General features: G+C 50.4%; 2 protein-coding genes across 9 annotated transcripts; one reads left to right on the top strand and one right to left on the bottom strand.

Annotated features, from left to right (window-relative positions):
• The first annotated feature begins 4,739 nt into the window (after positions 1 to 4,739).
• Positions 4,740 to 5,968, top strand: Ost4 (oligosaccharyltransferase complex subunit 4, non-catalytic). Its single transcript, XM_028874519.2, has 3 exons — positions 4,740 to 4,867; positions 4,998 to 5,135; positions 5,731 to 5,968. The coding sequence occupies exon 2, from the start codon at positions 4,999 to 5,001 to the stop codon at positions 5,110 to 5,112; it is 114 nt and encodes a 37-aa protein (XP_028730352.1). The 5' UTR covers positions 4,740 to 4,867; position 4,998; the 3' UTR covers positions 5,113 to 5,135; positions 5,731 to 5,968.
• Positions 5,834 to 26,332, bottom strand: Agbl5 (ATP/GTP binding protein like 5). 8 transcript variants are annotated; one of them, XM_028874497.2, is made up of 16 exons: positions 26,133 to 26,332; positions 24,827 to 25,084; positions 24,447 to 24,618; positions 23,987 to 24,150; positions 23,150 to 23,327; positions 22,575 to 22,753; positions 21,733 to 22,192; positions 21,113 to 21,282; positions 20,683 to 20,818; positions 19,961 to 20,163; positions 16,461 to 16,684; positions 9,147 to 9,302; positions 7,655 to 7,767; positions 7,325 to 7,371; positions 6,722 to 6,931; positions 5,834 to 6,369 (listed from the first exon to the last, which is right to left on the bottom strand). In XM_028874497.2, the coding sequence occupies exons 2-16, from the start codon at positions 25,036 to 25,038 to the stop codon at positions 6,198 to 6,200; spliced, it is 2,796 nt and encodes a 931-aa protein (XP_028730330.1). In that variant the 5' UTR covers positions 25,039 to 25,084; positions 26,133 to 26,332; the 3' UTR covers positions 5,834 to 6,197. The 8 variants fall into 8 exon arrangements, with proteins under 8 accessions (XP_028730330.1, XP_037053980.1, XP_037053974.1 ...); XM_037198085.1 differs by having other exon boundaries at positions 6,722 to 6,852; positions 26,133 to 26,258; XM_037198079.1 differs by lacking the exon at positions 26,133 to 26,332 and adding an exon at positions 25,675 to 26,042.
• Between the last annotated feature and the right edge of the window lie 128 nt (positions 26,333 to 26,460).

Here is a 26,460-nt window from a genome sequence, read left to right as displayed (position 1 = left end):
GATTTCAGGCTCAGGGAATGTGGTCTGCCTCAGTTTCTTCCTCAGACACAGGGATAATATAACTGCTTCCATCTTAGGTTTATGAGGATTAATAAACATTTCAGAATAGCACCCAGAATATGGTCAAGGCTTACTTAGTATATGTTAGCTCTTTTTGGTAGACTGGAACTTGTGGGAATCCTCCTGCCTCAGCTGCCTACACTCAGCAACTGTTAAGCTATTAATTGTCAGAAAGGAGCAAGGCAGAAGTCAAGAGAGGTAGGTTATGGGCCAATGAGAGAGAGGCTTCCATGACTGGCCAGGCTATTGACTTCAAGGTTTGGAGTAAGAGCGATGAACCCAGAATGAGGTTACAAGGACTTGAGTCTCAATTGCTGGAGCTTGTAACTTGGAATGCTTTCCACACTACCACTGGGGGTCTGTTTGCTCTCGAGGGCCTCTTCCAAATTCTACACTGTAAAGTGATGCAGAGGGGTTGTGCTGGTGAGCACGGCCATGAGAAGAAAGAAAGGTTATGCCTGCTCGGTGCACGAAGATAGAAGGAAACACCACAGAAGGTTCCAGAGCTTGAGCTAAAACGAGGAGGTTGGAAAGAGTAGGCCTGGAGGGAAGAGAGGCTATTTCAGTCTGAACATACAGGGGAAAACAAAACAAAACAAAACAAAAACGAGAGTAATACATTCCAGTAGAAATAACTGTCAAGAAATCGTTAAAATGCAGACCTGCATTCTGGGAACCATTTATAGATGCTAACTGGAAGCCGTGAGAATGAATGTCTCCAACTCCTCTCCTTGACTCTGAGTGATCTGAGAGCCACAGACCTAGAATATGACCTTGGTGGCCAGAAGAAATACTGATGTTGCCAGGCAAGGTGTTGGGGGAAAAAAGTAAGAACCAATAGAAGTAGCAATATGTTTGCTCCTCAGGGGCCTGCGGACCCCCACATGGGAAGACTTGAAGGAAATGTTCCCAAGAGGCCCTTATTTCAGGGGTCTGCCAGTGGGAGATGGGAGCCTTGTCTCTGGCCTTTGCATCACTTGTAGGCCATGGCCCTGGCAGAAACCACCCCCCACCCCAGATTCCCCTGGCTACATTGGCTACCACTATGTATTTTCTTTTATTTCACTTTATTTTATGTGTATTGGTTTGAAGGTGTCAGATCCCCCAGAACTGGAGTTACAGACAGTTGTAAGCTGCCATGTGGGTGCTGGGAATTGAACCCGGGTCCTCTGGATGAACAGTCAGTGCTCTTAAGCACTGAGCCATCTCTCCAGCCCCGAGTTTTGTATTTTCCTTCTCCTCCTCTCCCTTCAGGGGACCACTGGCAACCTTAAAAAAATAAAATAAAATAACAATAAGCCAGGCCAGGCAGTGGTGGCACACACCTTTAATTCTAGCACTTGGGAGGCAGACACAAGCAGATCTCTGTGAAGTTTGAGGCCAGCCTGGTCTACAGAGTGAGTTCCAGGACAGCCAGGGCTTTTACACAGAGAAACCCTGTCTTGAAAAAACCACACCAAACAAAAAAATCAGCCTAGCCTTCCTGTCACTGCCCAGTTACCACACATTCCCTCTCCTGTGCTCCTGGGTCGGAAATTCTGTTGTACGGTTTAAATGTGTCGTGAATGCTGGCTTTGAAAAGAGCATTTCTCTTAGCCCTGTAATTAGGAGCCAAGGCCCGGGCTCTGACATGAAGGTTTGTGAAATCTCCTACTCACCATTCACTGGCAGTGAAACTTCCCATTGCTGGCTTCAGGGTGAGCAAGCAAGCAGCAATGGTGACCAGTGTTGGCAAGGACGCAGTAGTGGTAGTAATGGTGGCAGTGGCATTCATGTGGTAGTATTGGCAGGCGGTCACAACTTTCCAAAGTCATTGGCCAGAATTGCTCACCAAAAAAAAAAAAAAAAAAGCTACGTCCTTGTAGTAAGACAAAGTCTATTATTTTTGTTTTTGGTTTTTGTTTTTTAAGACAGGGGTTCTCTGTGTAGCTTTGCACCTTTACTGAAACTTGCTTTGTAGACCAGTCTGGCCTCAAACTCACAGAGATCCGCCTGGCTCTGCCTCCCAAGTGCTGGGATTAAAGGTGTGCGCCACCACTGCCTGGCCAGACTCTACTTTAAACAACTGTAAGGTGGGGGATTTTCGATGACCTAGTGCCTGTGGGACATCTTGGCCACAGGCAATTCATTCATTCAGCCATCACTGATTTAGCAAGGAACTGAAGTTCTCAGAACCAGGATAGCAGGGGCTCCAGAAATAAGGAGTGTTTTATGTCTAAGGCCTTCTGTTAAAAAAACTAAATAGTGGGTGGGACGAAGGGGAATCATGTGAATTGGGTCTTGTGTCATGCCAACACAGTTGGGAATTCAAGCCAAATTTCATGCCTGTCCAAATGCAAGCGTGTGTGTGTGTGTGTGTGTGTGTGTGTGTGTGTGTGTGTGTGTACCTTCTAGGCCTTTCTCCAGGTATAATACTTTAGGAGCTGACCATCCTGGGACTCAGGGACCACTCTTCCTCCTTTCCCAAGTCTTATGGATTTCTCAATCCTAAACCCGACCCTGGTCCTCATGTCCTGTAATCCCAGCACTGGGGAGGCAAAGGCAGGAGAATCCTGAGTTCAAAGCCAGCCTGAGCTACATAGTGAAGCTCTATTTAAATTGCAACAACAATAAAACCATCATATTAATTAGAGAGTACATTTCATAAGTATTTCACTACCACCTTCCCCAAATCCTGCCAGGATGAGGTTTGGCCTGCTTCACTTTCCCACATACTTTTCCATCCAGGATTTCTTTTTTTTTTTTTAAAAATCAAGCTTTGTCATTTCTTAGCCGAGTCTAGTTCAGTCCTGAGGTCAGTTTTTATTTCAGTTCCTTTAGGCACTAGGCCAAATGACCCAGTGAAGGCTGATAAAGACTCACTGACCTAGGCATGGGAAGGGAAAGGGAGGTGAAGGATGTTTCTGGGTAATTCTAAAATAAATCTTTTCCCGTTTGTCCCTGACCTTTGGACAACCTCCTAAGTCTCTCTACTGTGTATGTATGTGGGGGGGGGGGTAGGAAGCACAGGTGTCCTCTGCCAGCTGTAGGACCTTGACTAGGTTACCTTCTGGACCTATTTCCTTCTTTACCAATAAGCACATAAAATGACAATAACAAATCAAGGAGGTGCCTTTCAGTTGTGGTTGTCTAGGATGCTCTGCACCTGAAATCTTGAAGTACTTTCCTGGGCCTTCTCTTAAGGTTCAGCTTCTTTTAAAACTATAGTTGAATTCTGATTCAATAGCATACCTAAATGGTTGCATTTGGATCTGCTCCCATTTTCCAGGAGACACGAAGCATAATAATGTGTAATCCTAAAATCTAGACATCATTCTTTCAGGGCGGAGCTGGGGATACACCAGCTCAGGGAGGGGTGCCTGGGGAAAACACGTCTGGGTTTTCACCCCTGTTATGTGGAGGGCACGTAGGCCTGGGATTTCTAAATATGAAACTTCTGGGAAACAGTGGGTGAGGGCTGGGGCAAGAAGTGGGAGGAGGCATGGAAAACTATAAACTAACTACTGAAGGCAAGTATTGAGTTTAGGGGCAAACTGGACACAGACTGCTGATGGTCCGAGACCAGAGAAAGCAGCATTGGAACAGTGCAAATTCAGCTCACTGTGCACACAGGAGGCAATTTGGTCCCCTGTCCCAGCTGTTCCAGACCTATAGCAGCTCCCGTACAGTTTTCTTTGGCTCAGAGAAGCAGAGGCCTCCCCCGAGCCCCGGCCCCCCTCTACCGCAAAGCAACTGGCTTCCATTACCCCTGACAGCTCCAGAGCAACGAACGGTCCAGCCCCCGGCCCTGCCTGGTTCGACATCATTCCCTTTTATGGTGAAGGTAAAGCAAGAAAGGGGAAACCCGTTTCTAGCTGGAGAGAGGGTTGTAGAGATTCAGGGTGCTGCTACCCTCACCAGTGACCCTCGGATGTCTGTTTGTCTATTGCAGACAACTCTCTTCTTCACCACAAACCCACGACCCCTCTTGGCTTATCCCAGCCCTTCCTTTCCTACCCCCTCCTTCACATCCGGGGGGTGATTTCCCACTTGGCCGAGGTCCCACGTTTGGTTTTTGATTATGAGAGGGTCCGCCCTAATTTCGACGCCCACCTCCAGGAGTGGGATGGAGGCAGGGTGCCCGCCTGAGACGGGCACTGGCCAAGTAGTCAGTGATCCGCCTGTTTGGTAGGACATGGTTTCAGAAAGACTAGCACCCGTGAGAGCACCGGCATCCTCAGTCCTGTCCATTCGGCACCACCTTCCACTCCATCCCCACCGCCTGCGAGCCTGGGAGGGGACCGGGAGGGCAGGACCCAAAGGAAGCACCTGGCTGGGTCGGGCAGGGAAGCGAAGGGTGGCAGCATGCAGGACAGTGAGTCGGAGCCTGTGGGTCAGGCCCGGCCTCCCGCCCGCAGCACCCTCGCCCTAGCCCACTCCTGGGCTCCGGGGAGGCTGCCAGCACAGCATCGCCAGCAAACCGCGGCTCTCCCCGCGCCAGCTGCCGCCAGCTGCGAAATCGCAGCCCCGCCCCGCCCCCCGCAGAAGGGCGGCCCCCAGGCTCCGCCCAAGACACGCCCCCGCAGCTGGGCGGCCCAGGCTCCGCCCAAGACCCGCCCCTCGCAGCTGGGCGCCCCGAGGCTCCGCCCACGACCCGTTCTGTGTGTGTGTGTGCGCGCACGCGCGCCGCCCGGAGCAGACGAGTCGGCGGGGTAGAGAAGCCGGAAGTGCCTCGTTGTTTCCCCGGCCGGCTCTGCGGAGTTCCGGCTCAGGTCGCCTCCCTGGAGCTTGTGCCGCGGTAGCGTCGGAGCCGAGGCGAGCCGGTCAGGTGAGAGGCTCGCAGGCGCCGTGTCCCACGCGAGCCCGGCGGAGGCTGGACCGCGGTGGCGAGGACCGAGCGGGCCTGGTGAGGGCCAGGAGAGCGCGGCCCGAGGCTCAGTCCCTCCCCTTGTCCGCAGGATGATCACGGACGTGCAGCTCGCCATCTTCGCCAACATGCTGGGCGTGTCGCTTTTCTTGCTGGTGGTGCTCTACCACTACGTGGCAGTCAACAATCCCAAGAAGCAGGAGTGAAAGTGGCGCTTTCTCCGCCCCAGGTAACGGTCCGGGCAGTGGCGCCCAGGCCCGGGAGAGCCGGGTGGTGAGGCCGCGCCAGGGCCTGCAGCCTTGGGGACGTCAAGTCAGGGAGTGCCGGGCCCCTGGGTTCGCACCCTGTCCAGTGCCTTGAAATGCGGCTTCCTATCCAGTGTGGGTGGGCTTCCGGGTCCTCCTCAGGCTCCATTTTGAGGTTCCCGGTAGCTAGAGGCCCCAGGTCTGGTTACAGGGAGGCGTTGACGCCAGCACCAGCGCGGCGTGACTGTGCCCACCAAGTATGGGGGATCGGGCCCTTCCCAGCCCCACTTTCCCAGAGGCCGAGGCGGTATTTAGGCAGGTTTGGGGGAAGGGCATGGTAGTGAGAGATGGAGGCTTATTTCCATGTTCCGGAGCCAGCGACGTTGTTTTTTTATGGATGAACCACAAACACCATCCAGAGAGGAAAGACGGGAGGGAGGGGGCAGAGTCTGGAACCCAAGTGTGCTTAAAAATGTGAGGGGAGACGACGGGCTAGCTGGGGGTTGGCTCCTGAAGGACTCCCCCCCCCAGGCGAGCTGCAGCATTTTCCTTACCTCGGGTCTTTCCCCTTTTTTCTAGGGTTCCAGGACATAGTCTGAGGCAAGATGGAGGGTGTGAGGGGCCTGCGCCCTTCACTTCATCTCTCCTACCCATCACAGCATACAAAGCAACTACACCTGGATTTTTCCAAACAACTTTTATTTCCTCAAAGTCTTCCTTAACCCTATGGAACAAGAAGCTGCCACTGAATAGGGCCCAGTATAGGGGCTGCTTTCTTTTCTACACCCTCCCCCCAATACAAAAATATAGATACGTATTTTTTGTGGTCCCAAAATCTTGTGCTGTGGAGGGAGGGAAGGGGTGGCAGGTCCCTGTTTTGTTCTGTCTCAAGGTGATGTTCTGCAAGGCCTCGGACAGTGTGGCCAGTATTCCAAGGAGCTATGGTTGTCACATGGTATCAGCAGCTGGAAGACGGGACTAACATAGCGTCTCACTGTGCTCCCTCACCTTAGGTCTACATCCTGGGCATGGAGGTAAAGGCATTGTCAGACCCTGGGGAAAATAGCGAGTGATGGAGATTTAGGGACCAAACAAACCTCACATTGGTTCAAGGGCCCCCTGCTGTAACAAATCCGGGTTGGGGAGTCAGAGAGAGTACAGGAAATAGGAGAAGAGGCAGGGGCAGAGCGGGGCCGTGGGGGGCCGGCCTGAGGCAGCCTGCAACAGAGAAGAGAGAGGAAATCAGGGTTGTGGAAACAGCCCCCTTTGTGGTCTGTTAGCCAAGGTGAGAAGGGAAATGAGAAGGTGGGTAGGGACAGGCAGATTGATTACTGCACAGATGTCTGGTACTAGAACTAGCTAGCTAGTGCCTAGGCCTTAAGAACCTAGCTACAAGTTATCCTTTGAAGTGAAGACTGAGGCCATGGGAGAATAAAAATCAGGAACTAGATTATGAATGAAAGTGCATTTAGTCTTTGGATAAAAGAGAAAATGATCCTGAATGGTGGAAATGGGCAGAAGGAATAGTAGAAATGAGGGGTAGAATGAAGGGCTGGACTCCGGTGCTCACCCTGGTGTAGCAGAGCGGGGTCCCGGCTCCTGCTCACTGCTCTCTCTGGTTTGGGGGATAGGGGATGTGGGGCTTGAGCCTCTCATCCCTCTGCGAGTCGGCGGTGAGCTCCGGCCCAACCTGGGCCTAGCCTGTGTGGACAGGGGTAGTCTAAGAGGTTGGGTTCTTCCATGAGGCTTTTCTGCTTCTAGAGTTTCCATGCAGAAGAATCTAGCACAGAAATCAACAGAGGTGCTAGGACCTTGAACTCCTGGGCACTGTTCCTAGCTGAGAGGATGAGGTGGGTGGTAGCTATAGAACTCCCAGATTCAGTTTATGACAACATGCCAGGTCTTACTTATCTAAGGGTGGCAAAAGGACCCAGCATTTCACCTCCATGGGTATCCCATGGCCAAGAGGTGGCTGAGGAGAGAAGCACTATGGAGAAAGATGGACGAGAACTAGCAGACCTCCCTCAGCTTTCTGAGCCTCCGCCCCTGCCAGAGCAGCTGAAACTTCATCAGTCAGCTGCCTCTACCCAACTATCGTCAAACTAGGAAGAAGAGCTTGTCTGAGCTGGAGCTGATGGTAGGGGTTCCTAGGAGCAGTAACCAGATGTGTTACCTGGGGAATCCGGGACCCCTCCTGGCGGAAACTCTCCTCGGGCAGGTCTGGTCAGAAAGAGAGGAGAAGCTAAGGACGGGCAGGGAAAGGCAAAGCTAGCAGGCTGTGGTTGGGGTGCGTCTGGCAGGGACAGTGGAGTCTGAAACAAGCAAGATACCTGGCTGACTGGGACTGGGTAGGTTAACACACAGGTACCGTGGCAGCTCTGCTAGGCTGGGGACAGAAGACGCTCAAACAGGACTCAACAGTTGCCCTCCCAGGGCTCAGGACAATAGTGCCTTCCTGGGTTCTCCTAATGCGAAGGACATGGAAAGACCCCCAAAATTTTACCTGCAAACGAGTCCTAATGCAGGGGATCCGAGCACCAGCCCCTAGCAGACTTTTCCCAATCACCATGACAGCCTCTGGCTTGTCCCCTGAAGACGAGAATGAGCAGCTGCTCCCTAGAGAACAGAGGAAACTGATATCAAGGCAGGACTAGAAGAGACAGGAACTTCACTCCGATCAGTCTCCTGACCTTGTTTTGTTTTCTTTATAGTGCTGGGAACCCAATCTAGGACTTCACGATAAGCCGGGTCTCGACTGCTGAGCTACATCAGCAGCCCTCACCCTCAGCACCAGTGAATAGTTGGCAGTACAATCACTTGTTGTTACAGTGACTTTTGTGCACAGTAGGATGTGTATCAACATCCCCACCTTAAACTATGGGGTACTGTTTCCTCCTTAGGTCCTTGCCCATTGTAATAACCAGAACCTCTTTGGATGCTGTCATATTGTCCCTGGGTGGCAAAATTGCTTCTCAGGGGTTCTAGTCTGATCCAAGGAGTGAAGCTGCCACTTCTCAAGTTTAATGACTCAATCTGTAAGCCTTAGAGCCCACTCCAGTCATATGTTTTTGTATTTAGGAATGAAGTCCAGCTGGGCATAGTGGACTTTTTCATCCTAGCATTCCATAGGTAGATTTGGAAGGCCAACTGGTCTATATGAGTTCCAGGACAGGCAGGGCTACACAGACTTGTCTCCAAGGCAGAGTCGGGGAGTCCATTATGTATAACAACTGGCCTGAGGACTAACTTGATTAAAAACTGTTCGGTTGGTACAGTATATGCTGGACTCAATCATAGAAAACAATCCTGCTAGGCACAGTGGTGCACCCCTTTAATTCCAGCACTCAGGAGGCAGAGGCAGGTGGGTCTCTATGGGTTTGGGGCCAGCCTGGTCTAGAGAGTTCCAGGACAGCCAGAACTACAAAGAGAGACCCTTTCTGAAAAGAAAAAGAAAAAAGAACAATCCCATTTAGTTCCTTATACCACTGGATCTCTAACTTAAAAGGAGTAGGTGCCTGTGAGTTTAGTTAGGGCACAGGATCCATTTATAATCAAAACAGGCGAAAAGCCTGTGTTTTCCAAATCTTCCAGTTTTATCCCTGCTCCTAGGTCTTGCAGTTAGGGAGCTGCACTTCGCAGGTAGGAAAAGTCCTCAGATTCTTTTACTACAAGTGAGGACTAGACAGTATAGAGCAGTTCCTGCACAGAGTGAAAGGTCAGTAAATGTTAACTGTTAACTTTATTTTAGAAATTCATCTCATTGCATTCCAACCTCCTATACAAAGGCACATGTGGTAGGAATATGAGGTACCAGAATAGCTTGCATCTGCTTTGAAGAGGCCTTGACATCAGGTCAAGAAGGGAAGTCCAGGTGAGGTAGGAGTACGGCTGCAGGGGTTTCTTCTGGAAGCTTAGTTGGTAGCCTGTCTAAGCCCTGGGTGGTAGGGAGGGTAAGAAGCTGGGCAACCTAGAGTTCAGGGGCTGTGGGTACAGACCTGATAAGTTGAGTGAATTGGGCAGTAGGCAGGAGCCCAGGTTTCGTGAGGAGGCTGGGCCAGAACTAGGAAGAGTTGGGGATGGGGCCAGGCTGCTTGTGGTAGGTCGATGGTTCAGTGGCTGCTGCCGCCGTCTCCTGTCGGGGCATCGGGGCTCTGAGCGGAAAGGACACAAACAGGTAGAAGATAAAATAAGTGAGACACTGTTATGACAGCCTTCACTGACCTGCTGGTCTCCCTTTGGTCTTAAGAACAGTGCTCCCGACCTTCATCTTCTCCTAAGTCCTGAAATCTCTAAGGTCCTTTCCTCACCAAGTGCGTTCTGTCAGACATTTCTACCTGTTAAGTCCGAGTGCCAAACCAGAGCTCACGGTCTTCTCCCCCGTCCTTTTTCCTGTCTGCTAGAAAGCTCACTCCACTTTCCTGTCCCCCCTTGCATTTACGTTTGTTGAGTCAGATCCTAATGTTCGGTGCTTGTAGTAGAATCTTACTCAGGCCACCACCAGTGTCTAGATGCAGATCTTTCCTTCCCTGTTCTTTCTCCTTGAGCTTGACTTTCGCATGTGGCTGAATTCTGAAGGTCTTTTTAAAGATGACATCTACTCTAAACCTTTACATTCAGAGTCCTTCCTGTGTTGTGTCTCCCGGCTACCTGTCATTAGGATGCTGGCTTGACCACTCATCCCTCAGCCGTTGTTGCTACTAGCTGTGGGGTTCCTTTGAAATTTCCCTTTCTCTTTTTAGGGAGTACCTTGGCTCCCTCCCATGTTCCATCTCAAATGTCAGCTCCCTGTAGTTACCTTGGCCATTTACAGGCAGAATTAGTTCTCAGCCCTTTTTCACATGGCTAGTAGTTGTTTATGGATCAGTCACCTCTCACAGTTTAAGGGCATACTTAACCTCTAGGGGCAGTACTCTGATACACTCCTTTGGCTAGAACTTGACAGCTACAGGTTTTGAAGGGTGGGGTCCCAGAGACACAGATGGTGGGTGGATGGGAAAGGGGACTTGCAGGTTCAGTAGCTTTTAGCAGGTGCCATGTGCTCCTGAATTACTGTAGAACCAAAGAAAACTGGTGTCAGTATTCCAGATGTCCTCTACAAGCTCTAGGTGTGTGGTATGAAGTGTCCAACTCTGCAAGTCAGTGACAGTGACTTCATCTTGTCTACACTGAGTTGTAGCAGGGAGTGCCATATACACAGCAGTACAAACCTGTAATCCCAGCATGCAGAAGGGTGTGGCAGTGTGATCACAAGTTCTAGGTCAGTGTGTGCATCATACGGAGGCCCCGTTTGAAGGCATGTTTCTGATCTATCTTAGAATGGAAGCCCTTCTGGCTATGTGACACTGGACTGGATACCAATTAGAGTCTAAGGTGGACAGTGTAAGAGCCAGACCTTAGGGGCTAGTGAGTGGAAATGCTGATATGACGGCAGAAGTCACCTGAAACATTAGTCACCCTCAGTGGACTTGTCATACTTACGTGTATAATAGACCTGGTGGTTTTGATTTAAAACGTGGGCACTAGACCAGGTGGTGGTGGTGCACGCCTTTAATCCTAGTACTCAGAAGGCAGAGACAGGTAGATCTCTGAGTTCGAGGCCAGCCTGGTCTACAGAGTGAGTTCCAGGAAAGCCACGTCAGTTACACAGAGAAATCCTGTCTGGGGGCAGGGGGATGTGGGTACTAACATTGTCTCTTAGGGCTGAATGTGTACCTTTAAGGCAGATCTTTGAGTTTGAAGCCAGCCTGATCTACACAAGTTTTAGACAAGCCAGGGTTATATAGTGAGACCCTGTCACGAAAATGAAAGCATGTTCCTCAGCACAGAAGGCAGAAATAATAGGGTGCAGATGATCAGAGATCATGTCTATATACAGGCAAGCTGAAATCATGTGATAGGGTGATCCTTCACCTTACTCTAAGGAAATAATGAAGAAGCAGGAAAGTGATTGGAGTATGGTAATGCACATCTATAATCCCAGCCTCTGGAGGTGGAGACAGGAAGAAGGAATTCAAGGCCAGTTGTCTACAAAGTGAGTTTGAGCCCAACTTGGGCTATATGAGATTCTGACACATTGAAAAAAGAAAAAAAGATTAAAACCTTTGGGACATATGTAGGTTCTAGTAATAAATGGAGTGCTGAAGGTCACTCCAGAAATAATGAAGCAAACCAGATAAAAGATAAAGCTCAGGAATCTTATCCCTAATGAGTTTCTGAAAAAAAGGCAAGGTCTGGTTGGTCTGGAAGATACAAGGTATTAAAGACAGTATTTCAATCAATTAAAGACTGCCGTAACACCTGCCCAGGCCTTCCTGTAATTTGTCAGTGAGAACACATGGCTGGCTCACTTTTTTGTTTGGTTGGGGGAGGGATGTTTTGAGATAGGGTCTCTCTGTAACAGCCCTAGCTGTCCTCGAACTTACAGAGATCCGCCTGCCTCTGCCTCCCAAGTACTGGAATTAAAAGTGCACCACCACCACCTGACTCTAGCTCACTTTTGTGTTTTGACTTTTGACTCCTCTTAATCCAGGTCTTATTCTATTCCTGTTGAGAGGATAAAAGGAGCCCCGATTCTGGATTTAGTTTGAAGTACAGACAACAGCTTAGTGCTGATTACAGGGTAATGTGATTGGCTCTGCTTCCAAAGGTGGTGAAACGGTATTTTATGGTTAACAAGCTGGGACTGGCAGGATAGGACTGGAGCTTATCAGAGATTACACGGTCTGGTAAATTGAGCCAGGCTGCCCTCACCTGCAAAGAGTTAGGATGCATGCATGTTCTAAGCACTAGAATCTAAGGTGTCATAGTTGGAAATATTAGTCTCTCCATGTAGTGCCCTAGATATTATTGAGTCCTTGGAATGCTCACACAGCCGGTTCTTATAACCCTTTGAAAATTAGAAAGATTAGATAAGCATTTAATTTGACTCCCAACTAAACTTTTCACTCAACATACAATAAATATTTGCTGAATACTGAAGTGTTAGGCATAGTGCTAGGTCCTGGTGTTGGGGGAAATTCCCTGATACTGGTTTGCAGTGGAAAAGGAAAAGTGGCAATGGTGAGAGACAGCAGGTCCTACTGACTCACTCCAGAGGAGCTGCCTTGAGAACTGGACATTAGCTACTCTACCAGACGTTGCCGGTTAGCTGAGCCAAGGCATTGACTAGATCAGGAAAGAGTTCCAGGAAGATCAGGTTCAGGCGACAGAGCTGTGAGTCAGATGAGAGGTGCTGGTGATGGGGTGACAGTTAAAGGCTGGTCTTTATACTGCCTCATCTTTCACATCACTGTTTGGCTGCATGGGCTGAAGGACCAAGACTAGAATCATGCAAGAGGGAACCTAGGATGTAAAACTGAAGGGGGCCAGTGCTTGATGGTGGAACTTTGTGTCTGGGTGCCTCACCTGCCGCTGCGTCATGGCAAGGAGACCTGCCTTGTCACCCTGGCCGCTCTAGTTCACCTCTGCTTTGGCAGTGTCGCGCATGCCTCTGGCTTTACGTCCACACTGGAGTATTCTCCAGTGACCTCCTCCCTACAGCCACAGTAGCTACAGATCGCATTGCTGGTGTTTCTGAGACAGGAGACTGGCATGTGCTACAGATCTGGACAGGTAGCCAGAGCATGGTTTGCAGTGGGGAGTCGGCTAGATTCTGGCCCTAAGGTCAGGGACTGTTTGGCTTCCTGTGGTAAGAGCTTTCCTCTTTGTCTGAAGTTGGTGATTTACTGGCTTTCTACAGCACCATCTCCAGCTTGAGATGGAGCCTTTCAGACCAGTTCCCTGCCTGCCTTAAGCTGCTGGCTGAGCTGCCCAGATCTTTCCTGAGAAAACTCCCTGGAACTCCTAATCTCATATTTGTTCTAGTCAATAAAACCAATAAAATGTATAGTTAAATATGATATACACAGTAATTGAAATTTTTTATGGGGAGGGTGTGTAGAGCCTTAAACTCACTATATAGGCAAGGGATGACCATGTCTATATCTTCAAGTGCTGGGATTACAGGCATGTACCACTCACTACACCTGACATAGAAATTTTACAAATAAATTCACAAGCCAACACAACAAAATTATCAAACCACAGTCCAAATTTTGGGGTCATAAAGTATACCTCATTTATGGTTAAAATTTCTGAGATCTGGGGGTCATATTTTTTTTTCTAGCTTTGAAAACAGGCCAGCCAAGATGGCTGAGTGAACAGACCCCATGCCTGACAAGCTGAGTTCAGTTTCCAAGACCCACATGTAGAAAGGGAAGAACAATTCCCATCAGTTGTCCTCCCACCCCCACACAGGTCCCACGACATGCGCCCTGCCCACAGACACACATATACCCACACACAATAAATAAATATAAATAAATAAACCCTATAGCCTGCTGTGTTAGAAGCCAGAGAGCCAGAGGTGTGGAAGCAAATGTCACGTGGTAGGACAGATCACCCTAGACAAATAAGTTTTCTCAAGAGTTGACTGAAGATGCCATGTCCAGATGTTAGTCTGCATTGCAGCCCTATCTAAAATCAGAACCAGTCTCCCTTCCTTGGGGTCTTAAAGAACAGTGTCAGCAAACGCCTGGCAGAACGCTTTTAAGATTCCTAGGGCCTCACTTTTTAACTCCGTACAGTGTCTATTTTGATAGTAACTTTCATCTTGACCCCTTGACTTCAAAGCCACAGTTTTCTGCTTTTACAAATATTTATTCAAGTCTTGGGGGCATCTCTTCTCTACCCAGCTCTTTCTGTTCCAAGCTCGTTCACCCGAGGAACATGCCTTCTCACTTGACGTTACTGGCACTTACTTCTATGTGGTAACTTAGATCTCCAGTTCTCCACCTGCCTTTACTATAGTTCTGCATGTCTAAAGGCATCTCCATAGATAACCTAAGAAATCTAGGCATGTCTAAAGTAGCTTTTCACTGTTTTTCCCCAAAGTGTCTTCATGTCACCATAACTTCCCTGTGGGACATAGCTTTGAAGCCTCCTAGCTCATCTGCCTTCTACCATTACTGAATGCTGCTGCTTCTGTTCTGATGCTTAGACATCCCCCTGTTGCAGCCCTTGGTCCAGGCTCTAGTTGCTCATGTGTAAACAAATGACTGCACGCCTCCCCTCTCCCTGTCCAGACGCAGAGCCCAGTCTCTTTGTTCTCATTTTTCTTAGACGCGTATAGTTGCTACCATATGCCTCATTTTAAAACATCCTTGTTTTCAAAACAGTTCCACTTCCCACGTTTCTTTACCAGATTTTGTGGGTGAAGGGTGTAGTCCTTTGTATGCCAGTTAAGTATACATGCTTTTGCTGTCCACCCAGGCTGTGTTTCTGATCATGGCTGTCATTTCTCATTTCTGGAATGTTTTTGTCAAGCCACATACTATTTATTTTTCAAAGCTGTTTCTCAACCGAACATTCTTTGCCTAATTACTCATGACCTACCACAGTAGCTCCCCCAGTGCCCTGATGTTTATAATGTGCATGTCCTTTTTATGTGTATTTACTCTCTTCTTTCCGCTGGTAAGCTTCAAGTCAGTCAACCAAGAATTACTTAGTATTCAGGCTGCATATTTTCTATTAGTCCTCTGGGGAAGTACTAGAGAAAGAATACAAGCTCTCACATTAAGGATTTCAGTGCAAAGTTCTGCATCAGGGAGTGGGGCTGGAGGATGTCACCAAAATACTGACTAAAAACTGCCTATGGCTGGGAATGATAGCCTGCAACCTATAATCCAACAGTTGGTAAGTTGAAGCAAGAGGATCCTAAGCCAATCTAGGCTACAGAACTCAACTCGGCCTCAAAAAGACAAAAGAACTGCCTTGAATCCTCACGTAATGATATAGAGAAGACCTTCGTGGTCAAGGACGGAAGATTTATAATGCTGATGAAGAAATTATGAGCTATGATCTAGGAAAGGCTGATGAAAGAAAAAAACAACAGAAAAACTTCATCCAGATTTAACATGGGAGACTGGATATACTGGAACCTGAAAGCCAAGCTGGAAAAACTGCCACTTAAGGAATACACCACTCTACCACTTCACCCCCGTGAGGAGGGTCTCATTAGGTAGCCCAGATTGGCCTTCACTTGTGATTCTCCTGCTTCAGCCTACCAAGCCAGGGTTATGGGTATGTGCCACCACACCCAGCTGGACGAGCTGTTCCTAAAGCAGTCTAAGTTTTCTCGTCAGAAAAATGGGAACATCATCTATCCCACAGGACCTGGTTGGATTAAGTGAAGCTATTTATGATATTGTCTCATTCATTATTAAACGCTATCTAGCTATGAAGCATCATGATTACGAATTTAATATGTTAAAGCACAGTGCATATAAGTATTTATTCCCAAGTTAGACAGACTCTCAAAGAGGGTTGGAATGTAAACAGAACCAGGTTTCGTATCAGAAATAGGAACATCCTAATTAATTGAAGCTGGGCTTTCTCTGCAGCTTCTTTAAGTAGCAGTCAGATTTACAGACACTGACCAGGGCATATCAGGGCCAATACAAAAGCCAGGTTGCAAACTGAATAGTACAAAAATGCTCATAGTTCCAGCTTACAAGCCTCCATGTTTTGACAAGATTTCTATAGCCCAGATAACGCCAACAGTACTGATTTGTGGTGTATATTTCTAGAACTAATACTACAAAATTCTCTCCCCCAACACAACCCAGCTTCCTGCCAGCTTTTGTTCCCCCATCCCCACCCGCTTCCAGCCCATGCGTTGGTCATAAACTTCTGACCCAGAGCCTCTTATCAGGTGAGACCTAAAACTTACTAATGTCTATTGTGCCGTTGTACACATTGATGAACAGGGATATACGCTGATCTATATGTCTGGAATAGAAGCTGTTTTAGTTCTGCTTCTCCTTGGAAGAACTGGGATCTTGAATTACTATCTGAATAGCCGTGAAGCCAGGAAGTATCAGCCCACAGAGGCCGTGGACAGTGCTCATCATTCTACAGTGCTAGTTTGAATTTCCTCCTCCTGCCAACAAGAAGACACTGCAACATTGTCCTCGATATGGAAGTTCCATGTCTGGGTTTGGCTCTGCTTTAGCTAGTGTTTTGTCCTTGGAAATGTCCCTGGCTCCTAGCATGTGCTGAAGCTACAACCCCCAGGCCTTCTTCCTGTGGCCGGCCATACACAGTACTGCTCTGAAGTCGTGCCGCAGGAACAACATTCGCAGGAGAGGCTGGAGGTTCTTCTGCTACAGACTAGTTTATTGAGTCACCCCTTGTGTGTCTTCAAGCTCTCTTCCCCCAGCAATGCCCCAAACAACCGAACATCTGCTGCAGGGTTGCCCAGACCGGCTTACCTCTGACAGGGCCCAGCACCCGATGGCTGACCTTCTGGGTGCTGGAGCTCAGGCCTGGCAGCCCTGCAGGCCGACTGCCATGAAAAGGGAAGCTGGGAGAGTTCTTCATCTGTGGAGAGTTTTGTTGGCTGCCGCCACCGCCGCCACCGCCACCACCACCTGTGCCAGTGCTGAAACTTCGAGCTCGGCTCAAGGCATTTTCAGAGCAGGAAACGGGTACTCCACTGCAAAGAAGCAGACACCAATTAAGGCCTGGGAAGAAGGGTCCTAAGGCTTCCTTAGGACATAGCAATTAAAATTCACTTCCCGCCTCAAAGGGCATAGGAACCCATTCCAAGGAAGGAAGGAAGGAAGGAAGGAAGGAAGGAAAGGAAGAAGGAAGGAAGGAAGGAAGGAAGGAAGGAAGAAGGAAGGAAGGAAGGAAGGAAGGAAGGAAGGAAGGAAGGAATAGGAAGGAAGGAAGGAAGGAAGGAAGGAAGGAAGGAAGAAGGAAGGAAGAAGGAAGGAAGAAGGAAGGAAGGAAGAAAGGAAGGGAAGGAAGGAAGGAAGGAAGGAAGAAGGAAGGAAGGAAGAAAGGAAGGAAGGAAGGAAGGAAGGAAGGAAGGAAGGAAGGAAGGAAGGAAGGAAGGGAAGGAAGGAAGGAAGGAAGGAAGGAAGGAAGGAAGGAAGGAAGGAAGGAAGGAAAAGGAAGGAAGGGGAAGGAAGGAAGGGGAAGGAAGGAAGGAAGGAGGGGGGGGGGAAGGAAGGAAGGGAAGGAAGGAAGGAAGGAAAGGAAGGAAGGAAGGAAGAAGGAAAAGGAAGGAAGGAAGGAAGGAAGGAAGGAAGGAAGGAAGGAAGGAAGGAAGGAAGGAAGGAAGGAAGGAAGGAAGGAAGGAAAAAAAGGAAGGAAGGAAGGAAAAAAAAAAAGAAGGAAGGAAGGAAAAGAAGGAAAGAAGGAAGGAAAAGGAAGGAAGGAAGGAAGGGAAGGAAGGAAGGAAGGAAGGAAAAAAAAAAAAAGGAAGGAAGGAAGGAAGGAAGGAAGAAGGAAGGAAAGGAAGAAGGAAGGAAGGAAGGAAGGAAGGAAGGAAGAAGGAAAAGAAAAGGAAGAAGGAAGGAAGGAAAAAAAAGAAGGAAGGAAGGAAGGGAAGGAAGGAAGGAAGGAAGGAAGGAAGGAAGGAAGGAAGGAAGGAAGGAAGGAAGAAGGAAGGAAGGAAGGAAGGAAGGAAGGAAGGAAAAAAAAGGAAGGAAGGAAGGAAGGAAGGAAGGAAGGAAGGAAGGAAGGAAGGAAGGAAGGAAGGAAGGAAGAAGGAAGGAAGGAAGGAAGGAAGGAAGGAAGGAAGGAAGGAAGGAAGGAAGGAAGGAAGGAAGGAAGGAAGGAAGGAAGGAAGGAAGGAAGAAGGAAGGAAGGAAGGAAGGAAGAAGGAAGGAAGGAAGGAAGGAAGAAGGAAGGAAGGAAGGAAGGAAGGAAGGAAGGAAGGAAGGAAGGAAGGAAGGAAGGAAGGAAGGAAGGAAGGAAGAAGGAAGGAAGGAAGAAGGAAGGAAGAAGGAAGGAAGGAAGAAGGAAGGAAGGAAGGAAGGAAGGAAGGAAGGAAGGAAGGAAGGAAGGAAGGAAGGAAGGAAGGAAGAAGGAAGGAAGAAGGAAGGAAGGAAGGAAGGAAGGAAGGAAGGAAGGAAGGAGGAAGGAAGGAAGGAAGGAAGGAAGGAAGGAAGGAAGGAAGGAAGGAAGGAAGGAAGGAAGGAAGGAAGGAAGGAAGGAAGGAAGGAAGAAGGAAGGAAGGAAGGAAGGAAGGAAGGAAGGAAGGAAGGAGAAGGAAGGAAGGAAGAAGGGGAAGGAAGGAAGGAAGGAAGGAAGGAAGGAAAAAAAAAAAAAAAAAGGAAGAAGGAAGGAAGGAAGGAAGGAAGGAAGGAGGGGGGAAGGAAGGAAGGAAGGAAGGAAAGGAAGGAAGGAAGGAAGGAAGAAGGAAGGAAGGAAGAAGGAAGGAAGGAAGGAAGGAAGGAAGGAAGGAAGGAAGGAAGGAAGGAAAGGAAGGAAGAAGGAGGAAGGAAGAAGGAAGGAAGGAAGGAAGAAGGAAGGAAGGAAGAAGGAAGGAAGGAAGGAAGAAGGAAGAGAAGGAAGGAAGGAAGGAAGAAGGAAGAAGGAAGGAAGGAAGAAAAGGAAGGAAGGAAGGAAGGAAAGGAAGGAAGGAAGGAAGGAAGGAAGGAAGGAAGGAAGGAAGAAGAAGGAAGGAAGGAAGAAGAAGGAAGAAGGAAGGAAGGAAGGAAAAAAGGAAGGAAGGAAGGAAGGAAGGAAGGAAGGAAGGAAGGAAGGAAGGAAGGAAGGAAGGAAGGAAGGAAGGAAGGGAAGGAAGGAAGGAAGGAAGGAAGGAAAGGAAGGAAGGAAGGAAGGAAGGAAGGAAGGAAGGGAAGGAAGGAAGGAAGAAGGAAGGAAGGAAGGAAGGAAGGAAGGAAAAGGAAGGAAGGAAGAAGAAGGAAGAGGAAGGAAGGAAGGAAGGAAGGAAGGAAGGAAGGAAGGAAGGAAGGAAGGAGGAAGGAAGGAAGGAAGGAAGAAGGAAGAAGGAAGGAAGGAAGGAAGGAAGGAAGGAAGGAAGGAAGAAGGAAGGAAGAAGGAAAGAAGGAAGGAAGGAAGAAGGAAGGAAGGAAGGAAGGAAGGAAGGAAGGAAGGAAGGAAAGGAAGGAAGGAAAGGAAGGAAGGAAGGAAGGAAGGAAGGAAGGAAGGAAGGAAGGAAGGAAGGAAAGGAAGGAAGGAAGGAAGGAAGGAAGGAAGAAGGAAGGAAGGAAGGAAGGAAGGAAGGAAGAAGGAAGGAAAGGAAGGAAGGAAGGAAGGAAGGAAGAAGGAAGGAAGGAAGGAAGGAAGGAAGGAAGGAAGGAAGGAAGGAAAGGAAGGAAGGAAGGAAGGAAAAGGAAGAAGGAAGGAAGGAAAGGAAGGAAGGAAGGAAGGAAGGAAGGAAGGAAGGAAGGAAAGGAAGGAAGGAAGGATAGGAAGGAAAGGAAGGAAGGAAGGAAGGAAGGAAGGAAGGAAGGAAGGAAGGAAGGAAGGAAGGAAGGAAGGAAGGAAGGAAGGGAGGAAGGAAGGAAAAAAAAAAGGAAGGAAGGAAGGAAAGGAAGGAAGGAAGGAAGGAAGGAAGGAAGGAAGGAAGGAAGGAAGGAAGGAGGGAATGCATGCCCATGGATGGAGAATCTAACTTGGGATAAAGCCCCTAATCTTGGAAGGGTCATCCTAAGTAGCTTTATTTCATAAAGGATTTCTCCCTTATTTTGTTGGTGCTGGCTCTAGAACCCAGGCCACAAAGACAGGGGTTTTCTGCACTGCTCTGGATCTAGGAATCCCCTGGACTGATTTTCAGCTCCCTCCGATGTAGCTCTGGGTGAAAGGGACGAGGCTCCTATTCTCAAAAACTGAAGTAATCTCACCAGTTTTCATTTACCCAGGACCCACCATGTGGCACCCCGCTCCTCACCCACCCCTGGAGCTTGCCAACTGTCCAGCACTCACTCTGCTGTGCCCCTGCTGCTGGCCTTACTTGTTACTTTTGGGAGGAGTCCGAGAGCCTCTCTTCTTGTTCACGCCCACATTCACAGTGCTGGTCAGACCTCTGCTGTTGCGCACATGCTTCAGCATCCAGGCCCGCAGGTTCGTGAGGCTGTTGTGTTCTGACAGCACAATCCGGGGCCATGGGTTACACTCGGCCATGTCCAGAGCTGCGATGGCCATGGCTCTTCCCACCTGTGGGGAGGTCAGCGTGGTTCAGTGTCTTTGTCCTCTAGTCTAGCTGCTGTTTGGGGTGTGGTACACAGCACAACAGGAGAGAAGAAGCCAGATGTAACAGTGGGTACCCTGGAGTTTGTGCCCAGCTTCTTTAACTCAAGTCTATCCACAGCTTGCTGCTCTGAGCAGGGGCTGGGGTGCTTTTGGTTGACACTATGAGTGAATTTCCCAGGAGAAAGACTTTGTATCTTTTACAACCGGAAGTTCTATTTCTTTTATTTGCCTAGAAAAAGACACATTAAGACTATAATAATGGGTGCTTTTGAATGTAGGGGTGAATCAATCCACAAGGAAGATCAGCTGAGCCCAGGTGATTGACTTCGATGTGCCAGGGTTGGGATCAGAAATCTTGCCTGTGTTCCTGCCTATTACCATGACAGTCACCTGAAGAAAATAAACAACCCTGCAGAGCACCTGAGATTTGGGCATGGATTCTTCCCAGGTTTTGGGGTTCCCACTTAGTCTATGGATTCCTACCTGCTCAAACAACTCCACAGTGTATCTGGAGGGGAAGGCCGGCGGGGGAGGGGGGCTGGCACGCCCATTGTCATGGCAGGCGGCAGGGATGCTGTTGACCGAGCGTCCGGTGTTGTAGTTGCACTCAAGTGTGTAGCTAAGACACGGAGACCTGTGTCAGTGTCCTGTCTGAACAGGCTCGGACAGAGTGGTGAGGGACAGTGTGGACGGCCTAGAAGAAACCACTTGGAAACAAGACCAGGAGAAAGTGCTAATAATCCCAACTAACAACTGACTGTGTGCCCAGGAAGCCCTCCAAAAATAAGACTCCCAGATTAATGCCAACCGAGACTCTCTTAAGACTTGGGTGCTTCCAGCCCTTACACACCCTGGAGTAAGTGTTTTTTCTTTAAAGAAGCTGTTTTCTCAACTGTGCCAGTTTCCTCCCAACCTGTGTATTATCCCTGAGGCTTTGTAGATGGCAACGCGGCCGCTTCCCTCCTTGGACTGGCCATCCCTGCGGTCTCGGGCATACATGTTCTTCTCTGAGAAATTACAGCCCTGGAAGTCAAAGTGGGCTGAATTCAAGGAGATGAGCTTTGGATAGAGCATGTTTTCCACCTGTGTGGGGGAAGAAAAGGCCACTCAGAAGACGGCACGGGAAGAAGGGACAAGGGGCAAGGAAAGGAGGCAGCTAGTCATGTGACTGTAGCACAGACCATTGTGACCATCAGCAGTGATCAGTGCTTCTTCAAGTCTCACTGCTGAACATTATTTCTTTTAACATTTCCCCTCCAAATTTCCCTTCTGCTCTGGTTCTCAAGCTCTACAGAAGACTGGGGTGCTGGTAGCTTGCTCTTCCCTCAGGGGTCGTGACTGGGGTGCTGGTAGCTTGCTCTTCCTCAGGGGTCGTGGTAGAATGGCTAAGCTGTAAGGCCTGCATGCCATCTCTTTGAAGCCTGTGCAGAGGCCGCATCTCCAGAAGGCCACCTTCCCACCTTGCCTGTCCCCTCGCCCTCACCTCCTAGCCTGCAACGCTGCCTGCCACACAGTACCTCGAGTCAGTCCTACCTGGGTGCTCTCATCACTAAAGCTGTTTCCATACATGAAGCAGCCCCTTTTGGAAGCATGTCCATGCAAGTCCACATAGTAAGCAACACCACTCTCTTTTGGGGGGATGGTGTCAGGGGCTGGCTCCTCCAGTTCAGGAGGCTGCTGTGGCATAATCCACACAGTATTATCAGTCTTCTCTTCTGCTGGCTCTGTCTCAGTCCAGGTCTCAGCGTTGTCCCCATCGGGTGACTGCCCACGGTGGGCTTCATTGTGGAGGTTATTGGCTTTCTCGAGGTCAGAAAGAGGAGTCTCAAGAGGGAGATGGAGACTGGGCTGCTGGACGCTGGGACTCTTGGAGTTGAGGCGGGAGTGCACGTGATGGTAGAGAAGCACAGCTTTGGCGCCATAGATGGCGGGGTGCAGGACGGCGTCGGGCTTCAGGTACTGACGGTTCAGATTCACTCCCCGTGAGTCTGTGCTGTAGGAAGACAGGACTGAACAGGGTCTAGGTGTCTGGGCCAGCAAGAGACTAGTCTCGAGTAGGGACAGGAGACTGGAGACTTAACTTACTGGAAAAGAGGAGGACATGGCCTTTCCGTGGCTTGTCCCCTACCACAGAAATCAAGGGCAGCTGAGCTCCCTCTACCCGAGGACGTCTTCACCGGTCCTCCTTCGCCCCCACCCAGGAGTGTGCTTAGACGCAACCACAGCCCTCACCTCACTGGAACATTAGAGGACCTTGTCCTTGTGCGGTACAGAGGACTGGGCATACAGACAAGTCAGAAGGCTGGCTGACTTTCACAGACAAGTGGGACCGAAGAGAACCGGGGAAACCCAAAAGGACTGTTTAGGCTCCTTACCGGTAGTGACCCCGAACCACACCATCAGGGTTTAACATAGGAATCAGCTTAAAGACAAAGAGTCGACGTAGGGTTTGCGCCCGGGGGTCATCAGGTCGAAGGATGAAGTCCAAAAAGCCATTGAAGACAAAGCTAGATGGAGTCTCTCCAGGGTGTACCCTGCTGCTTAAGAAGAATATCTGAGGTGGGGAAGAAAGCAGAGAGAAGGTCAGTGGTGTCCCAGTTCACTGTGACATGGGGGCAGAAAGAGCCCTGAGACTTCTAGCTGGCTGCCTGCCAGAGGTACAGGAACGCAGTCCTCTGCCCCAGGCTACAAGCTAAGCTGGGTCCAGAATGTGTAGAGGTGACGGCTTTACGTTCTCCTCAGTGGCTGGGGCTGGAATAAGGCCAGAGGACTGTGTTATTTCTTTATGCGTCTATGGGCGCCTGTGGAGGCTGCAAGCCGTTCTATCCCCTGTAGATACAGGCAAGCACACAGAGCGTGGTGCTGGGGACCCTCTGGAAGAGTATCAAGTGCTCTTCAACACTGGGCCATCTTCTCTACCCAAGAGCACCGCTCTCTTCTCTCCACTCACCCTTTTGCCTGTGAAGCGGAACGGTCGGGGAGTGCTAAGGTCAGGAAATAGCTGCTCTAGACGCGGCTCCCGATCTTCTCGGAGCCCATGGCAAGAAGTGACTGTTAGTAGATCTACCCGAAGTCCATCCAGAGAATGGCAGAGCAGCTCTCGGTGGTAATAAATGCTATCCAGAGGACTGGGGGGATAAAATCATTAGTCGTAAGTCCCTAAAGTCTTAGCAAGAAGTGGGCAGCATCACCAGCTCAGGACTTGAGTTATCTGGTCCCTCACCAGAACCTTTGGGGCCTCTTAGTCTTTTGAACTGGTGAGCCTGGGGATGTTTGTGGGCCCGCACTGCCGGATGCAGGATACAGGACTGAAGCTGGGTATGTGCATTCGTGCGTGCACGTGCATGACACGCCTGGTTCTCTCCTGGCCTGTCAGTTCTGGGGATGAATTCGCATCACCAGGCTGCAGCACACACCTTCTCTCCTCACTGCGGCATCCTGCGCCATTGCTCCACCCCTTTATTCAGGGTGAACTTTTGTTCGATTTCCTAGTTTGTGGGACGTCAGGATAGATTTGTGTAGACAGACAGCTGTCATCAGAGAGGCAGGTGAAGACGACATGCCACAGCACCGGCTAAATTCTAGGTAACTGATGAGAACCGGGCCTGTGGGGGATGCCATGTAGGCGGTGGTATGGTTACAAAGGAACGCCTTTTTCAAAACGCTACGTTCTACGCAGGGAAAAGACGGGTGACGTTCTGGCTACGAGCTCTCAGGACAGATGCCAGAAGCAGCAGAGGTGCTGCAGGAGCTAAGACAGTGTGGCGGGGGAAGGATGGGTGAGCACCTGTTGAGGGTAGAGTAAGTCTCTGGAAAGCGCTGGTCTAGCTGGCTTAGCAAATCCTGGCAGTCACTGTAGGAGAATGGGTAGCAGAAGGCGAAGAAGGTGGTGGCCCCCCGGCCCTCCACAAAACGGTGCACAAAGGACAGCACGAACTGTGTCTCTGTCATCTGGGGAGTGGAGAGGAAGAGGGAGGGGACAGTTATCTGTATCAGGAGTGCGCTCCTCCTGTGGGGACACCAGGAACTGACCTCTCGCTTCTCACCTTGACCAACTCCCTCCCTGATACTTTCCACATGAGAAAGAGCCAGCTTCTCCAGGCTTGCTGAAGGAGAGGCTCATCTTGGACCCCAGCTAGGGGTGGAAGAGAGAAGATACTAAAACTCAGGGGCTCCACCTGCCTAGTGCTCCCTTTAGGAACGTTTCCTCCGCTAGCACTCAGGCTTTCCTCTAATGAAGAACTCACCTCAAAGGTGGGTCTGTCTCGAATGCGTTCCCAGCGTGGCCGGGAAGGCAAGGTGCGCACGAAGGGGGCCATGCCCTGAGAATACAGCTTGCTCTGCTTGTTCATGTTCATAATATTGATCTTGATCAGTCTGCCCGGAGTTCCTCCCCGGACACTGAAGTAGAACCATGATCTGAGAACCAAGAGTGGCCGGCTGTCAGACGTGGGGTGGTCAGAGAGACGGCGTGTGGGGAGAGCTGGACCACGTCAAAACAGCCAAGAGCTATTCAGTATGGAGGAGGGGGGTTGTAGTGTAGTGTGCTGTTACGTGCAAAGTCAAAGGACTGGCCACACTCCGCACGGGCACCCGGACACCCCACCCACCCTCTCGGTCCTCATACCTGTTCCCGTTCTCAAATTCTGTTTCCGCACAGTCTGGCCGGGTCCACACGTTGAACTCGTAGTCAGGGGAAGCTATGCCACCCGTGGGGGCCGAGGCCACCCCTCCTGCTCCTTCCCCATCACTAGGCACAGGCTCCACCTTTTCCACATGGGCTAGGTTCCCTGAATCAAAGCGAGAACTGAACAGCAATCCTCCACAGCGCAGCTCCATGCTGGGGCTGGGAAAGCATCCTCTTGCCCCACACTGGCCCCGAGAGCTGGGGGAAAAAATGAGAGGGTGTAGGGAGGAGGGGGTGGGGAGAAAAATGCAACAATGTTCTTGAGTATCTCTAGATAAGTAAGGATGCTTTTAGTACTCTATGAAGCAAAATACTCCTTTCCTTAGAAAACATGGACGTAGCCCTCCAGCAAGACAGAGAGAAAGCAGAACTCTGTCCCTGGACACCAAAGGGTTAGGAGTGACCTAAAAGACCCCATTTTACTACATCGCAGCTGTTGCCAAATCAAATGCTCAATGGGAAACACTAGACCCTCATGCTTCTCAGACACCTGAAGAGCAGAGACGAGAGGTCAGATGGCTGCCACCGACTCTACGAGGGGCCATTTTAAAATTTCCTAGACTGGCTTCGGACTGTGCAGCCCGGAGCAGGAAGAACCACATTTCTAAGTGTGAATGGTGGCTTCCTTTCTTTACCCCTTTGTCTCCACGCGCACCGACTAGAATCATGCTGTTGTTTCTACCAGACCTCGGAGGGCTGTTCCTGTTGTTACCACCCGCTTCCTAGACTATGCCTATTAGGAAATCTAGAAGAACATGGCCTGTGCCTGGCCAAAGCCACTTGCTCACCTGCCCTGAACCTCAGTTCCAATTAGGGTCTGTTTCCATCCTCCCGCCCTGGAGACACTGGAGCCCGTGCAAAAGCTACCCTCGAAGATGTGGGTAACGGGTGTCCTAAGCACCCCTAGGAAGGCTGGGCCGGTAGAATCCCGCCGGGCAGCAGCGAGCAGCTCCTGGCTTCGCGAGGACCCTCGCACTGACTGCCTCGTCCAGGGCAGGGGAGGGTGTGGAGGCGTGGGAGGGGTCGAGACCGAGACACGGGAGGGCGGGGAGGCTGGTCCTAGGGGTCAGAGGTGAGGCCACAGGCTCGGAGGTGGTCAACCGGAGGCGGGGTCGGCCGGCCGCGCAGGGCCGGGGGGGCGGGGTGGCATTCGACGGGGGTTCGGGCGGAGCGGGCTCCGAGAAGGGGGCGGGGCCGGCCGGGGGGGGGGCGGCGGCGGGGCCGCGGTCCACGCAGAGCCCCTCACCTCTCTCCGGGCCGCTGCTCCCGCTCCCTGTCCCGCTAGCGAGGCGGCACCTCGGGCCCCGGCACCCGGGCCCTCCACCCAGGACCCACACAAAACCAGAGAGCCGCGGTGCCGGGACCCCGCTCTGCCAGGAAACAAGAAGTCTCTCGCCTATTGGCCGCCGCGGCAGCTGGCTACCCGCCCAGTAAAGCGCGCTGCCATTGGTCGGCGCGCAGGGTTCCGTGCACGTTGGCAGGTACCTGCGAGGGGGCCGTTTGGGGGCTCCCCGCGGGCCAGCGCGGTGCGCCGCTCGGGCGGCGCCTCCCCTGCAGGCGGTTAACGGCCCGCC

This window comes from Peromyscus leucopus, chromosome 22 (genome assembly GCF_004664715.2).
Source record: "Peromyscus leucopus breed LL Stock chromosome 22, UCI_PerLeu_2.1, whole genome shotgun sequence".
Lineage (NCBI taxonomy): Eukaryota > Metazoa > Chordata > Mammalia > Rodentia > Cricetidae > Peromyscus > Peromyscus leucopus.
Note: the sequence above shows the minus strand (reverse complement) of the source record. Positions and strands in the feature narration are given on the sequence as shown.